The sequence below is a fragment of the Bubalus bubalis genome, chromosome 9, assembly GCF_019923935.1.
Source record: "Bubalus bubalis isolate 160015118507 breed Murrah chromosome 9, NDDB_SH_1, whole genome shotgun sequence".
NCBI lineage: Eukaryota > Metazoa > Chordata > Mammalia > Artiodactyla > Bovidae > Bubalus > Bubalus bubalis.
Window position 1 is genome coordinate 86,688,985 of NC_059165.1, and position 17,044 is coordinate 86,706,028.

The 17,044-nt window shown below is 35.3% G+C and overlaps 1 protein-coding gene across 1 annotated transcript in view; it reads left to right on the forward strand.

The window, feature by feature from the left end:
- Positions 1-17,044, forward strand: part of ADAMTS19 (ADAM metallopeptidase with thrombospondin type 1 motif 19) — a 275,937-nt gene that overhangs the window by 196,096 nt on the left and 62,797 nt on the right. The window contains exon 16 of the mRNA XM_006060222.4: positions 2,930-3,010. Coding sequence (XP_006060284.3) covers positions 2,930-3,010 — 81 coding nt within the window. The remainder of the gene's footprint in view (positions 1-2,929; positions 3,011-17,044) is intronic.

Below are 17,044 nucleotides of genomic sequence, written 5' to 3' on the forward strand. Positions count from 1 at the left end.
TTTTAAAAATATGCAGTCTCAATTGTGAGACTTATTTACGGAAAAATATCGAGACCCCAGACTTTAGCTATCCCTTATCAAATGTCTTTGCTTAATATTTTCCTTCCTCTCTTCTTTAAACGCAATCTAACTCACCTGTCCTCCAAGCTGTTTCTATTGAATAACAGAGAATTGCTCTGGATATAACTGTTGTCCTAAAATACAACATACCTCTGAGTTTACTGCTAAACTCAAACAGGAATTTACAGTTACTGCCTCTACTTTTCTGTATCTACTCTTCATTTTTAACAATCCTAAAATGTATCTTCTTCAAACACCTTAATTTGCTCAGAGATGAATAGTCACTTCTTGTTTGTGACATCTGGTGGACTCCTCTTAGTCACCTTTCTCTTTGATGTCTGTGCAGGTTTTTGTACCAGTACTCTTCTTAAAATATTCTAATCTATAAGATCCCACTATACCAAAATAGCCAGATTTCTACTTTCTTGGGATTATTCCTTCCTTATTCTTTCTTTTCTTTCTTTTTTTTTTTTTTTTTCAATCTTTCTGTTAAAAACCCATAACTGTCACCAAGGTTAAGTCTTTGACTTCCATCTCTCAGTTTTCTCCATTTACTCCTGTGGCTTCAATTACTGCCTCACAGAGGTGAGGAAAGCCTGACCTTACCCTGGAGTTCCACATTTCCAGAGTTCTTACTGGATATTTTTTATTAGTGTATTATACTGGTTTGTTGAGTACAAACTGCAAAACTTGTCAGATTATTACCCAAACTTGACTTTCATGTTTTTACAAATGATGACTGCATTCTCACATAAGTAATAATAAAAGATTGTGTTACGTCCTCACTTTCTGTTGGTTCTCAAACTCAGAGTTTTTTTTCCCTTTACAATGCCTTCTAGATTTTCCTCCTTAGCCTCTAGCGCTCCTGGATTTTTACATTGGCCTCCTGATACTGCTTTCCACAGCTGTATCACTGAGGCTCTTCCAAACTATCAGATAAAACCTCTCCAAACCAGTATCTGATTACATCCCTTGCTGTAGATTGTTCAGTAGCTTCAAGTGGTAAATTCAGCATCCTGGGCATGCATTTAAATTCTCTTAATATAGCCATCTTCTTACACCTTCTCATTCTGTCAGAGTTATTTTGTGTGGTACAAAAAATACCACTTACCATGTTACTTTTCTCTACATATGGTGAACTCACTCTTTTTTATATACAGTTGACTCTCAAATAACTGCATGGGTCCACTTATATATGGATTTTTTTAATAGTAAATATTACAGTACACACAATCTGCAGTTTTTAAGTCTTCAGATGTAGAAGCACAGATACAAAGGAACCACGTATACAGAGGGTCCATTACTTACTATACTCAGATTTTGTACTACAGGGCAGATCAGCACTCTTAACTCACGCATTGTTTTGTTTAAGGGTCACTTGTATATCCAAATCCTATCCTTTCTTCAAAGACAGTTAATCTTTTTGCTTCTTTATGAAGCTTTCCTTGACTATATGAAATGTTCTCTTTTCTGAAACATTGTGATTCCTACTGATGCCAGTGTTACTCAAACATCAGTAATGTATAGAACCACTTAAAAGGGGTGGGGGTGGGGGGCGGAAATCCCACTTCCGAGTTAAAATAACAGCAACTTCTGAGTGGTGATGTCATCAGATAAGGGGGATGGTTTAAACAACTTTAATTTACATTCTTCATTGGAAAATTAGCCATTTTATTTTGAATATGATCTTCTAAGCTTAATTTTGGAAGCTTTATTTAACTCATTTTTATGCAAGATATTTGTCTCTTTCCAATTCGATTCTAAACTCATTGAGTACAGAAATCATGTTACCTCATTTCTGTATGCACATAGGAAGTAGGTGTTCGTTTCTATTTTCATTGCTGCATACTGCGTTCACGTAACAAAATGGAAGTACTTGTATGATTTAGTTTTACTGAAAATTTATTCTCTATTGGAAATGCTGATTTGAAAAGCACACACCTCTAATCCCAGGCACCGCCACCAGGTGGGGTGTCTGCTACCTTTTGGTAAACAGCAAATAATTGTCAACAGTTTCAGGAATTTGAATAATTAATCAATAGGAGACAACTCTAGGATTAGCTATTATACCTTTTTATCAATAGCTTTGAAAATTAGATTTTTATTAGAGCTATGTGTGGCTATACAGAAATACTGAGAAAATGAAGTCTTGATTTTGACTTTTTGTGCATTACTTTTTCTTCTATCCAACTTTATCTTACCCTCTTGTTTCACTTCAGGCATTACATTCCTAACCACTGCTAAAGTGTATTTCCTAAAAAATACCTAATTGTATCTTGCTCCTAGCCATCTGATCCCTTTCAGGGTGACATCAGATTGCCTGATGTGGCCTTACTTATTGTTTTATTAATTATCTTATTATCTTACTTGTCTCCAGCTCAAGTTTCAAAACCCTTTGTTCATCTCCCAGGGAAGGCTTGGTCTTTCTTGTCCAATACTCAACTATTTCAGGGACACACATCCACCATCTGATGCTCTCCAGCAATGTTTCCTCCTCCCTACACTTTCTGATTTACAGGAGTTCCATGAGCAGAACTTAAGTTAATTTGCTGTGTTCCAGGATTCACTGTGTTTCTAACCAAGCTACCCATTGTGCTTTTTCTCACCTTATAATTCATAAGCTGTTGGGAAGCTTTTTAACATAGAATACAGTCACCCATTTGCTCATGATAGTTTTGTATTCTCAGTGTTGCTCCAAAAAACTTCTCAACTTGAAATTATGACAGCTTTTATAGACAATTTTTTTCTTTATATAGGTATTGAAATAACACATCAAAAGCCAAAACCAAAAGAAAATAGGGAAAGTCAGTGAAGAAAAAAGAATTAGAAGAAACTCAAGATGTATTTCATGTTTTATTGACTTTTACAGGTTATGTAGAAGTGCTGGTGATACCTGCTGGAGCAAGAAGAATCAAAGTTGTGGAAGAAAAGCCAGCACACAGCTATTTAGGTAACCTGTGTTAAAGACACAGAGCCCATCCAAGTTCAAGCTTAGCTGCCTTGCCCTGAGAGTTCTGTGATGACCAGAAAGTCAATGTGTTTCTAGTTACATATATGAATTTCCCAGGAAGCACCTCTTTTCAAGTAGGAATTTTTTTCCTTCCCTCCCTTCCCTATAACAAAAGCAATGTGGTTGACTATGCTTTTTTTGGCAGCAGAGGCAGGGGAGAGTTATTAATTACTTCTTCATGTTAATCCACATTAAGGAGCAAATACTCATTGGAGGATTTGGATATGTTTTGTTTCATATACACATATATATTTCATATATGCATACACATAAATATACACATATCCATGTTTGTTGCATGTGCAAATGTATACATAGATGTGTGTGTGTGTATATTTGCTGATTGCAATAATTTGGAAATCTTGTGGGATTCTTAAAAAAAAATTCTATGTACTAAGAGGACTTGCTCTTTTAATGGAAGACAGTGAGTCCCTTGGACTGCAAGGAGATCCAACCAGTCCATCCTAAAGGAGATCAGTCCTGGGTGTTCTTTGGAAGGACTGATGTTGAAGCTGAAACTCCAATATTTTGGCCACCTGATGCGAAGAGTTGACTCATTGGAAAAGACCCTGATGCTGGGAAGGATTAGAGGCAGGAGGAGAAGGGGATGACAGAGGATGAGATGGCTGGATGGCATCACCAACTCAATGGACATGGGTTTGGGTGGACTCCAGGAGTTGGTGGTAGACAGGGAGGCCTGGCGTGCTGCAGTCCATGGGGTTGCAAAGAGTCGGACACAACTGAGCAACTGAACTAACTGTGCTCTCTTTTGCCTCACTTCAGGTGTATGCATCTATGAAGAAAGTTTTTTGTTTTTAATTTTGAAATAGAAAAGTTGGCTTATAATATTTTGATAGTTTCAGGTGTACTGCATAGTGCTGACATATGCATACATTATGAAATGGTCACCACGATAAGTCTAGTAACCATCTGTCCCCAAACAAAGTTACTACAATGTTATTGATCACATTCGTTATACTATATATTATAAGACCTGCATTGCTTATTTCATCACTGAAGCTTTTTATCTCTTAATACCTTTCATCTATTTCACGTCCCCACTACCCCCTCCTTCTGGTAGTCACCCCCTTGCTCTCTATATCTAAGAGTTTCTTTGTATTTTGATTTGTTTGCTTGTTTTCATTTTTTAAATTCTGCATGTATGTGAGGTCATACAGTATTTGTCTTTCTTTGTCTGACTTATGTCATTTACCATAGTATCCTCTAGATCTAAGTATTTGTTGCAAATGGCAAGATTTATTTTGCTTTTGGATGACTAATAGTCCGTTGTATATATAAACCACACTGAAATACTTTCCCACACCATATACAGAAATAAACTCAAAATGGATTAAAGTTTTAAATTTAAGACCTGAAACCATAAAATTCCAAGAAGAAAACATAGGTAGTAGTTCTTTGACAGCAGTCTTAACAATATTTTTTTTGTTTGTTTTTGATTTGTCTACCTAGGCAAGGCAAACGAAAGCAAAAACAACCAAATGGGACTATGTCAAACTAAAACCTGTTAACAAATGACAGGTTCTATCTTCTTTATCTATTCATCTATCATTGGATGAATGAATGCTTCTATATCTTGACTATTGTAAATAATGCCACACTGAACATCAGGGTGCTTATCTCTTTTTGAATTAGTACTTTTATTTTCTTTGAGTTAATACCTAGGAGCGAAATTGCTAGATCACATGGAAGTTCTGTGTTTAACTTTCTAAGGAATCTGCCTACTGCCTTCCATAGTGAGCACACCAATTACACTCCCACCAACAGTATAAGAGGATTTTCTTTTTTCCACATACTGCCAACACTTGTTTTTGTCTTTTTAATGATGACCATTCTGACAGATGTGAGGTGATATATCTCACCATGGTTTTGATGTTCCTTCTCCTGATGATTAGTAATTCTGAGCATCTTTTTATGTACCTGTTGACCATCAGAATGTCTTTGAAAAATATTTCTCTTCAGAGCCTCTGCCCACTTTTTAACTGGATTGTTTAGGGATTTTTGATGTTGATTGTATGAGTACTCTGTGTATTTTGGATATTAACTTCTTACAGGATATATTGGTTGCAAATATCTTCTCCCGTTCAGTAAGCTGCCTTTTCATTTGTTGACACAATTTTAGTTTGACCTATTCGCATTTGGTTATTTTTGCTTTTGTTTGCCTTGCCTGAGTAGACAAATCTCCCCCACCCCTCAAAAAAAATATTGCTAAAACTGCTGTCAAAGAGTATACTACCTATGCTTTCTTCTAGGAATTTTGTGGCTTCAGGTCTTAAATTTAACACTTGGATCCATTTTGAGTTTATTTCTGTATACAGTGTGGGAAAGTAGTTCAGTTTGGTTCTTTCGCATGTGGTTGTCCAGTTTTCCCAATACCATTTGTAGAAGAGCTGTCCTTCCTCAATGTATATTCTTGTCTCCTTTGTCATAAGTTAATTAACCATAAACACATTAATTTATTTTTGGTCTTTCTGTTCTGTTCTACTGATCAATGTCTGTCTTTCTCCATGTTTGGTACCAGGCTCTTTTAATTACTGCTGCTTTGTAGTATCATTTAAAATGAGGGTATGTGTGTTACCTACAGCTTTATTCCTCTCTTTCAAGATTGCTTTGGCTATTCAGGGTCTTTTTGTTTCCAAATAAATTTTAGAATTATTTGTCCAAATTCTCTGGAAAGTACAAGCAGTATTTTGATAAGGGTTGCAGTAAATTTGTAGATTGCCTTACGTGGTATGGTCATTTTAACAATAAAAATTCTTCCAGTTTATGAGTTCAGTCTATCTTTCCATCACCTTTTGTTGTCTTCAGTTTCTTTCATTAATGCCATATAGTCTTCCAATACAAGTCTTGTACCTTCTTAGTTAGATTTACTCTTGAATATTTTATTCTTTTTGATGTAATTATAAATGGGATTGTTTTCTTATTTTCCTTTTCTGATGATTCATTACTAGTATTTAGAAGTACAACCGATTTCTGTATATTGATTTTGTATCCTGCTACTTTTCTGAATTCATGTATTAGTTCTAATAGTATTTTGGTGGCATCCTTAGGATTTTTTTGCATATAGGATCATGTCATATGCAAAGACTGATAGTTTTACTTCTTTCTTCCAATTTGGCTTGTTTTTCTTGTCTGACTATGGTGGCTAGAACTTCCCATACTATGTTCAATGAACACGGTAAGAGTAGGCATCTTTATCCTGTTCCTGATTTTAGAGGAAATGGCTTTCACCTTTTGACCATTGAGTAAGATGTTGCCTGTGCTTTTGTCATATCTGGCCTTATTAAATATCGAGGTATATGTCTTCTCTTTCCACGTCGTTAAAAGCTTTTTTATTCTAAATAAATGTTGATTTTGTCAAAATCTTTTTCTGCATCTTTTGAGATGACCTTTTTTTTTTAATTGTTCACTTTGTTTACCTGGTGTATCAGGTAAATATTGATTTGTGAATATTGTACTACCCTTTCACCTCTGAGATGGACCTAACTTAATCATGATGTAGTGATCCTTTCAATGTATTGTTGAATTTTATTTTCTAGTCTTTTTTTTTTTTTGAAGATTTTTGGATCTATGTTCATCAGGAATATTGACCTGTAATTTTCTTTTCCTGTGTTGTCTTTGTCTAATTTTGGTATCAGGGTGATACTTGCCTCGTGGAATGAATTTTGAAGTGTTCCTTCCTCTTAAATTTTGGGTAATAGTTTGAGAAGGATAAGTGTAGACTCTTCTTTAAATATTAGGTGAATTTACCTGTGGAGCTATCCGGACCTTGAGTTTTGTTTATTGGAAATTTTCTGATTAATGAATCAATTTTATTACTGGGAATTGGTCTTTCATACTCTCTGTTTCTTCCTGATTCAGTCTTGGGACATTGGATATTTCTAGGAATTTATTCATTATTTATAGGTTATCCAGTTTTTTGTATACAATTATTCATACTAATCTCTTATGATCCTCTGTATTTTGTGGTGTTGATTGTAACTTTTTTTTTCATTTCTGGTTTTATTTCATTGGGAGCTTGAGATAATATTTCTAAATTTTTAAGTATTGCTTCTGGAAAAAATTGTATCAGCTATTTTACTTAGGCCAATTAATAATTTTTAAATATATGAAAGAAAATAGTATATTGTCAAAATATATATTGCTTATAAATTAATATTTCGAGCTAATTAAGTCATGTAAAATTCTCTTTTATAGTCATGGCATTCACTGACGTCTAATATTACACGTCTGGCAAAAGGCTATTCTCCCAGAATTTAAACATCATATTTATATTATCTTTTTTCAAATTATTATATTTTTAGCTTATATTGGAGTAGGGCTTCCCAGGTGGTGGTAAAGAACCTGCCTACCGATGCAGGAGATATAAGTGATCCAAGTTCAATACTTGGGTCTGTAAGATCTCCTGGAGAAGGGCATGGCAGCCCACTGCAATATTCTTGCCTGGAATATCCCATGGACAGAGGAGCGTGGCAAGCTCTGGTTCATAGGGTCACAAAGAGACATGGCTGAAGCTATTTAGCACAACACGCACAGCACATAGTTGATTTACAATGTTGTATTAGTTTCAGGTGTACAGCAAAGTGATTCAGTCATATTTCACCTTTTTCAGATTTCTTTTCCATTTAAGTTATTATAGAATATTGAGTAGAGGTCCCTATGCTATGCAGTAGGTACTTACTGATTATTTTTTTTATATAATAGTCTACGTGTTAATAGCAACCTCCTAATTTATACTTCCCTTCCACCTTTTCCCTTTGGTAACTGTAAGTTTGTTTTCTAAGTCTCTGAGTCTGTTTCTGTTTTCTAAATAAATTTATTTGTATCATTTTTTTAGATTCCACATATAAGTGATATCACATCATATTTGTCTTTGTCTGACATACTTCATTGAGTATGATAATCTCTAGGTCCATCCGTGTTGCTGCAAATAGCATTATTTCACTATTTTTTATGACTGAGTAATAGTCCACTGTATACATGTACCACATCATCTTTAATCATTCATCTGTCAGTGCACTTGCATGCTGCTTCCATCTCTTGGCTCTGATAAATAGTGCTGCAGTGAATGTTAGGGTGAGTGTATCTTTTCAAATTCTGGTTTTCTCCAGATACATGCCCAGAAATAGGATTGCAGGATCATATGATAGCTCTGTTTTTAGTTTTTTAAGGAACCTCCAGACTGTTCTCCATAGTGGATATACCAGTTTACATTCCCACCAACAATGTTAAAGTGCTCCCTTTTCTGTACACCTTCTCCAGCATTTACCATTCGTAGACTTTTTGATGATGGCCATTTTGACTGATGTAAGATGATAACTCACTATAGTTTTGATTTGCATTTCTCTAATAATTAATGATTTTGAACATCTTTTCATTTGTTTTCTGGCCATCTATTTGTCTTCTCTGAAGAAATGTCTGTTTAGATCTTATGCCCATATTTTGACTGTTTTCTTATCTTGAGCAACATGAACTGTTTGCATGATTTGGAAATTAATCCTTTGTAAGTCACACCATTTGCAAATATTTTCTCCCATTCTGTGGGCTGTCTTTTTTTTTTATGATTTCCACTTTTTAATTAGGTCTGTTTATTTTTGTTTTTCTTTTCATTAATCTAGGAGGTGGATCCAATAAGATGTTGCTGCAATTGATTTCAAAGAGTGTACTGCATATATTTTCCTCTATGAGTTCTATAGTATCCAGTCTTACATTTAGGTCTTGAGTCCATTTTGAGTTTATTTTTGTATCTGGTGATAGAGAATGGCTACTCAGTTACCAACTGCTGTTAGTAGCATATCATTTAGCCTCCATATATTTGTGGGTTTCTTGTAATTTATTCCTTATCTTATAGTGTTGTGGTTGAAATAGATGCTTCAGATGATTTCAGTTTTCTTAAACTTACCCAGGCTTGCTTTGTAGCCCAACAAGTGGTCAATCCTGGAGAACATTCCATGTGCATGTGAGAAGAACGTATGCTTTGCTGCTTTTGGATGGACTGCTTTATATCAATTAAGTCTGTTCAGTCTATTCTGTCATTTAAGGCCTATGTTTCCTTACTGATTTTCTCTCTTGATGATCCGTCCATTGATATAAATGAGGTGTTAAAGTCCCCCACTATTACTGTGTTACCGTCAATTTCCCCTTTTAGGACTTTTGTTCAGTCGCTCAGTTGTGTCCGACTCTGAGACCCCATAAACTGCAGCACACCAGGCTTCTCTATCTTCACCATCTCTTGGAGCTTGCTCACACTCATGTCCACTGAGTCGGTGATGCCATCCAACCATCTCATCCCCTGTCATCACCTTCTCCTCCTGCCTTCAATCTTTCCCAGCATCAGGTTCTTTTCTAATGAGTCAGCTCTTCATATCAGGTGGCCAAATTACTGGAGCTTCAGCTTTAGCATCAGTCCTTCCAATGAATATTCAGGATTGATTTCCTTTAGAATTGGCCAGTTTGATCTCCTTGCAGTCCAAGGGACTCTCAAGAGTCTTCTCCAATACCACAGTTCAAAAGCATCAATTCTTCAACACTCAGCCTTCTTTATAGTCCCAACTCTCACATATATACATGACTACTGGAAAGACCATAGCTTTGGTTATACAGACCTTTGTTGGCAAAGAAATGTCTGTACTTTTTAATATGCTGTCTAGGTTTGTCATAGCTTTGACTGTTAGTGGTTGCCTTATATACCTCCTATGTTGGGTGCATATATATTTACAATAGTTGTATGTTCTTAATCCCTTGATCGTTATCTAGTTTCCTATTTATCTCTTGTAACAGCCTTTATTTTAAAGTCTATTTTCTCCGATATGAGTGTTGCTACTCCGGTTTTCCTTTTTTTTTTTTTTTTTTTTTGTCTCTCCTCAACAGAAGGTCAGCAAATGCCCTCTTTTGTTGGATTCTCAGTCTCCACATGATTTCCCAGTGTTCCCATGCTGTGGGGCTCAAGCCTGGGCCCTGCTGTATTCTCTGCTATACTATCTCTCTCAGGAATCACATTTGGCTCCATTCTTTACATTTTTATTTGATGTAAGTTATCAAATTTTCATGTACACCTCAGAAATAATGTCTAAATCAAAAACTTTATTTTCATCTGTGCAGAAACCTCTTTTTTTAGTTTTCCCATTATAGTAAATGTCAGTGTATCAGTGTCCTATGACTCTTGTGACTGTTACCACAAACTTGGTGGTTTAAAATGAAAGGAGTGTGATCTGCCAAAGTTCTGGAGGCCATAATCAGTTTTACTGGACCAAAAATCAAGGTGTCTGCAGAACCATGTTCTCTTTGAAGTTTCTAGGGTGGCATCCATTCCTGATCTTTTCCAGATTCTCTGCTACCTGCATGCTTTTCCTTTGACCATAACACTTCAATATGTACCTCCCTAAAATCAATGCCTTCTCTTCTTTTTCTGCATTCCACTCTTCCTTCCTCTTGAAAAGCTACATGTGATTGCATTTTAGGCCCACTATGGTAATATCCAGGAAAATCTCCCCATCTGAAGACCCTTAATTTAATCATATTTGCAGTGTTATTTATTTGCCATATAAGATAGAATTCATATGTTCCAGGGATTCCAACATGAATATCTTTATTCCCCTTAAAACTCTTTTTTAAAAAATTGTGGTAAATACATATAACAAAATTGACATCTTACCTATATTAAGTGTATAGTTTGATGGCATTGAGTACATTCACTATGTTGTACAGCTACCACCATCCATCTCCAGGACTCTTAATCTCGTAAACCTGAAACACTGTACCCGTTAATAGTAACTCCCCATTCTGCTCTCTTCCCATTCCCTGGTAGCCTCCATCTTGCTTTTCTATCTCCATGAATTTGACCATTCTACATATCTCATACATATGGAATCACACCATAAATGTCCCTTTATGACTGACATATCCCTTACCATAATGCCCTCAATATTTAGCTATACTAAATAGCATAAGTCAACATTCCCATCTTCTTAAAGGCTATTATTCCAATGTGTGTACATATATATATGTGTATATATATACACATATATATATGTAAAACACCTTTTGCTTATCTACTCATTCATTCATGTATTCTTGGGTTGCTTTCACATTTTTAGCTATTGTGAATAATGTTGCTATGAATATGGATATATGAATATCTCTTAAAGAGCTGGCTTTTCATTCTCTTGAGTATATACCCAGAAGTAGAATTCTTGGATCATAGACTAATTTTATTTTTAATTTTTTTTAGGAACTATGTGACATTTTCCAGAGTTACCACACCATTTTCAATTTCTACCAACAGGTTACAAGGGTTCCAGTTTCTTCATATCTTCACCAACACTTGTTTTCTATTTTAATAGTAGCCATCCTAATAGCTATAAAGTGTTATCTCATTAGGGATTTGATTTGTATTTCTCTAATAATAAGTGATGTTGAATATCTTTTCATGTACTTGTTGGCTTTGTATAACTTCTTTGGAGAAATATCTGTTCAGGTCTTTGCCCATTTTTTATTTAGCCTATGTGATTTTTTTGTTGTTTTTGATCAATTTTTTTCTATATATATATATTCTGGATCTGAATCTCTTTATCAGATTGATTTTCAGTTTGTGGGGTTTTACTCTGTTAGTAGTGTCTTTTCATGTAGTTTTCAATTTTCATGAAGTTTGTCTGTTTTTCTTTTATATTCTGTCCTTTTGGTGCAGTGTCCAAGAAATCATTGTCAAATTCAATGTTGTGGAGCTTTTGCCTTTTATTTTCTTGTAAGACTTTTATAGTTTTAGGTCTGACATTTAGAACTTTGATCCATTTTGAGTTAAATTTTATATGTAGGATTAGAGTCCAGCTTCAGTTTTCTGCATGTGGATACTCAGTTTTCCCAGCACTGCTGTTTGAAAGACTGTCCTTTCTCCACTGAATGATCTTGGCACCATGTAGAAAGCATTTGGCCATATATGTGAAGGTTTCATTCTGGCATCTCTGTTCAATTCCATTGGTTTGTATGTCTGTTTTTATGCCAGTAACACAGGTTTTGATTACTGTAGCTTTCTAGTAAGTTTTGAAATCAGGAAGTGTGAGTCTCCAGCTTTGTTCCTATTTTTCAAGGTTGTTTTGGTTATTCAGGGTCTCCTGAGATTCCCTATAAATTTTCGGATAGATTTTTTTTAATTTCTGTACAAAAAGCCATCAGAACTTTGATAGGGATTGCACTGAATTTGGAGGCCACCTTGGATAATACTGACGTCTTAACAATATTAAGTCTTCTAAGTTATGAATCTGAGATGTATTTTCATTTATTTTCTTCTTTAATTTCTTAAATGTTTTGTAGTTTTTGTTGTATACGTATATACCTCTTTGGCAAAGTTAATTCCCAAGTATTTAATTCTTTTCGATCCTATGCTACTGAATAGAAATAGAAATCTTTTCTTGACTTCCTTTTAGATTGTTCATTATTAGTGTATGGAAATGCAACTGCTTTTTGTGTTGATTTTATATCCTGCTCCTTTACTGAATTTATTCATTATTCCTAATGAGTTTTTTTTGCAAAATCTTTAGTGGTTTCTACATATATCATCTGCAAACAAAAACAATTTTAATTCCTTTTTGATTTAGATGCCTTTTGTGCTCCTGAATTTGGTTCAGAAGCTAGTGTTTTGTTGAGGATTTTTGTGTTATTATTCATGAGGAAAATTGATCTGTAGTTTTTGTAGATGTGTGCTATCAGGAAATGCACAACAACAGTGGGAAAAATTCTCACTAAAACAGTTTAAAATGTTGAGCAGAGTACAAAATGAGAGGGGGCAAAAAGGAACACTTTTAAAATTTACCTCTGACCTGGAAAGAAGTTAGGATCCCTCACCTGCCAGAAACAAAATGAGAACAGGAAGCCAGAGTATAAGGCTGACTGAAGCCCCACTTGTGCTTAATCCTGGTGATCTGTTTAGACGTTGAGAGCCAACAGGAACTGGACAGAAGACAAAGCCCAGGATCTTTACAAAGTAGAAACTCAAGACCTCTATGTAAAGGGGGACCCCAAAGAATTTACACACTCAGTGTGAGCTCAGTGTGAGGAGACACCCTATGTATGTTTCCTTTGTACCATAAAAGGAGAAAATCAAGAAATGTGTCTGTAGTAACTTTGGCACTGAGTGAAGGTAGAAAAGCTACTTTCCTGAGCATTTGTGAACCAAAGTAAATGTTCCTATGGATTTCTAGCACCAGTTTACTCTATGAAGTCCAAAATCCTCAAGACATTTCTTTTAATGATGTTACCAAGGTGGCTGGTATGTGCAAATGCAAGTCCTTTTTGAAGATAAGTCACCTTTAAACCAGGCCTCAAAAGAATTCTATAAAGTTCAACAAATACGATTTTAGTTAAAAAAAAATGTTTAGGAAACACAGAAGGAAATAGACATTATAGATTATTGTACCCAGCAAGGATCTCATTCAAGTATGAAGGAGAAATCAAAAGCTTTTCAGACAAGCAAAAGCTGAGAGAATTCTGCACCACCAAACCAGCTCTCCAACAAATACTAAAGGATATTCTCTAGACAGGAAACACAAAAATGGTGTATAAAGTCGAACCCAAAACAATAAAGTAAATGGCAACAGGGTCATACTTATCAGTAATTACCTTAAACGTAAATGGGTTGAATGCCCCAACCAAAAGACAAAGACTGGCTGAATGGATACAAAAACAAGACCCCTACATATGTTGTCTACAAGAGACCCACCTCAAAACAGGGGACACATACGGACTGAAAGTGAAGGGCTGGAAAAAGATTTTCCATGCAAATAGGGACCAAAAGAAAGCAGGAGTAGCAATACTCATATCAGATAAAATAGACTTTAAAACAAAGACCATGAAAAGAGACAAAGATGGTCACTACATAATGATCAAAGGATCAATCCAAGAAGAAGATATAACAATTATAAATATATATGCACCCAACACGGGAGCACCGCAGTATGTGAGACAAATGCTAACAAGTATGAAAGAAGAAATTAACAATAACACAATAATAGTGGGAGACTTTAATACCCCACTCACACCTATGGATAGATCAACTAAACAGAAAATTAACAAGGAAACACAAACTTTAAACGATACAATAGACCAGTTAGACCTAATTGATATCTATAGGACATTTCATCCCAAAACAATGAATTTCACCTTCTTCTCAAGCGCACATGGAACCTTCTCCAGGATAGATCACATCCTGGGCCATAAGTCTAGCCTTGGTAAATTCAAAAAAATAGAAATCATTCCAAGCATCTTTTCTGACCACAATGCAGTAAGATTAGATCTCAAATACAGGAGAAAAACTATTAAAAAATCCAACATATGGAGGCTGAACAACACGCTGCTGAATAACCAACAAATCACAGAAGAAATCAAAAAAGAAATCAAAATTTGCATAGAAACGAATGAAAATGAAAACACAACAACCCAAAACCTGTGGGACACGGTAAAAGCAGTCCTAAGGGGAAAGTTCATAGCAATACAGGCACACCTCAAGAAACAAGAAAAAAGTCAAATAAATAACCTAACTCTACACCTAAAGCAACTAGAAAAGGAAGAAATGAAGAACCCCAGGGTTAGTAGAAGGAAAGAAATCTTAAAAATTAGGGCAGAAATAAATGCAAAAGAAACAAAAGAGACCATAGCAAAAATCAACAAAGCCAAAAGCTGGTTCTTTGAAAGGATAAATTAAATTGACAAACCATTAGCCAGACTCATCAAGAAACAAAGGGAGAAAAATCAAATCAATAAAATTAGAAATGAAAATGGAGAGATCACAACAGACAACACAGAAATACAAAGGATCATAAGAGACTACTATCAACAATTATATGCCAATAAAATGGACAACGAGGAAGAAATGGACATATTCTTAGAAAAGTACAACTTTCCAAAACTCGACCAGGAAGAAATAGAAAATCTTAACAGACCCATCACAAGCACGGAAATTGAAACTGTAATAAAAAATCTTCCAGCAAACAAAAGCCCAGGTCCAGATGGCTTCACAGCTGAATTCTACCAAAAATTTAGAGAAGAGCTAACACCTATCCTGCTCAAACTCTTCCAGAAAATTGCAGAGGATGGTAAACTTCCAAACTCATTCTATGAGGCCACCATCACCCTAATACCAAAACCTGACAAAGATCCCACAAAAAAAGAAAACTACAGGCCAATATCACTGATGAACATAGATGCAAAAATCCTTAACAAAATTCTAGCAATCAGAATCCAACAACACATTAAAAAGATCATACACCATGACCAAGTGGGCTTTATCCCAGGGATGCAAGGATTCTTCAATATCCGCAAATCAATCAATGTAATACACCACATTAACAAATTGAAAAATAAAAACCATATGATTATCTCAATAGATGCAGAGAAAGCCTTTGACAAAATTCAACATCCATTTATGATCAAAACTCTCCAGAAAGCAGGAATAGAAGGAACATACCTCAACATAATCAAAGCTATATATGACAAACCCACAGCAAACATTATCCTCAATGGTGAAAAATTGAAAGCATTTCCTCTAAAGTCAGGAACAAGACAAGGGTGCCCACTTTCACCATTACTATTCAACATAGTTTTGGAAGTTTTGGCCACAGCAATCAGAGCAGAAAAAGAAATAAAAGGAATCCAAATTGGAAAAGAAGAAGTAAAGCTCTCACTGTTTGCAGATGACATGATCCTCTACATAGAAAACCCTAAAGACTCCACCAGAAAATTACTAGAACTAATCAATGACTATAGTAAAGTTGCAGGATATAAAATCAACACACAGAAATCCCTTGCATTCCTATACACTAATAATGAGAAAACAGAAAGAGAAATTAAGGAAACAATTCCATTCACCATTGCAACGGAAAGAATAAAATACTTAGGAATATATCTACCTAAAGAAACTAAAGACCTATATATAGAAAACTATAAAACACTGGTGAAAGAAATCAAAGAGGACACTAACAGATGGAGAAATATACCATGTTCATGGATTGGAAGAATCAATATAGTGAAAATGAGTATACTACCCAAAGCAATCTGTAGATTCAATGCAATCCCTATCAAGCTACCAACAGCATTCTTCACAGAGCTAGAACAAATAATTTCACAATTTGTATGGAAATACAAAAAACCTCGAATAGCCAAAGCGATCTTGAGAAAGAAGAATGGAACTGGAGGAATCAACCTACCTGACTTCAGGCTCTACTACAAAGCCACAGTTATCAAGACAGTATGGTACTGGCACAAAGACAGAAATACAGATCAATGGAACAAAATAGAAAGCCCAGAGATAAATCCACGCACATATGGACACCTTATCTTTGACAAAGGAGGCAAGAATATACAATGGATTAAAGACAATCTCTTTAACAAGTGGTGCTGGGAACTCTGGTCAACCACTTGTAAAAGAATGAAACTAGAACACTTTCTAACACCATACACAAAAATAAACTCAAAATGGATTAAAGATCTAAACGTAAGACCAGAAACTATAAAACTCCTAGAGGAGAACATAGGCAAAACACTCTCTGACATACATCACAGCAGGATCCTCTATGACCCACCTCCCAGAATATTGGAAATCAAAGCAAAAATAAACAAATGGGACCTAATTAACCTTAAAAGCTTCTGCACATCAAAGGAAACTATTAGCAAGGTGAAAAGACAGCCTTCAGAATGGGAGAAGATAATAGCAAATGAAGCAACTGACAAACAACTAATCTCGAGAATATACAAGCAACTCCTACAGCTCAACTCCAGAAAAATAAATGACCCAATCAAAAAATGGGCCAAAGAACTAAATAGACATTTCTCCAAAGAAGACATACAGATGGCTAACAAACACATGAAAAGATGCTCAACATCACTCATTATCAGAGAAATGCAAATCAAAACCACTATGAGGTACCATTTCACACCAGTCAGAATGGCTGCGATCCAAAAGTCTAC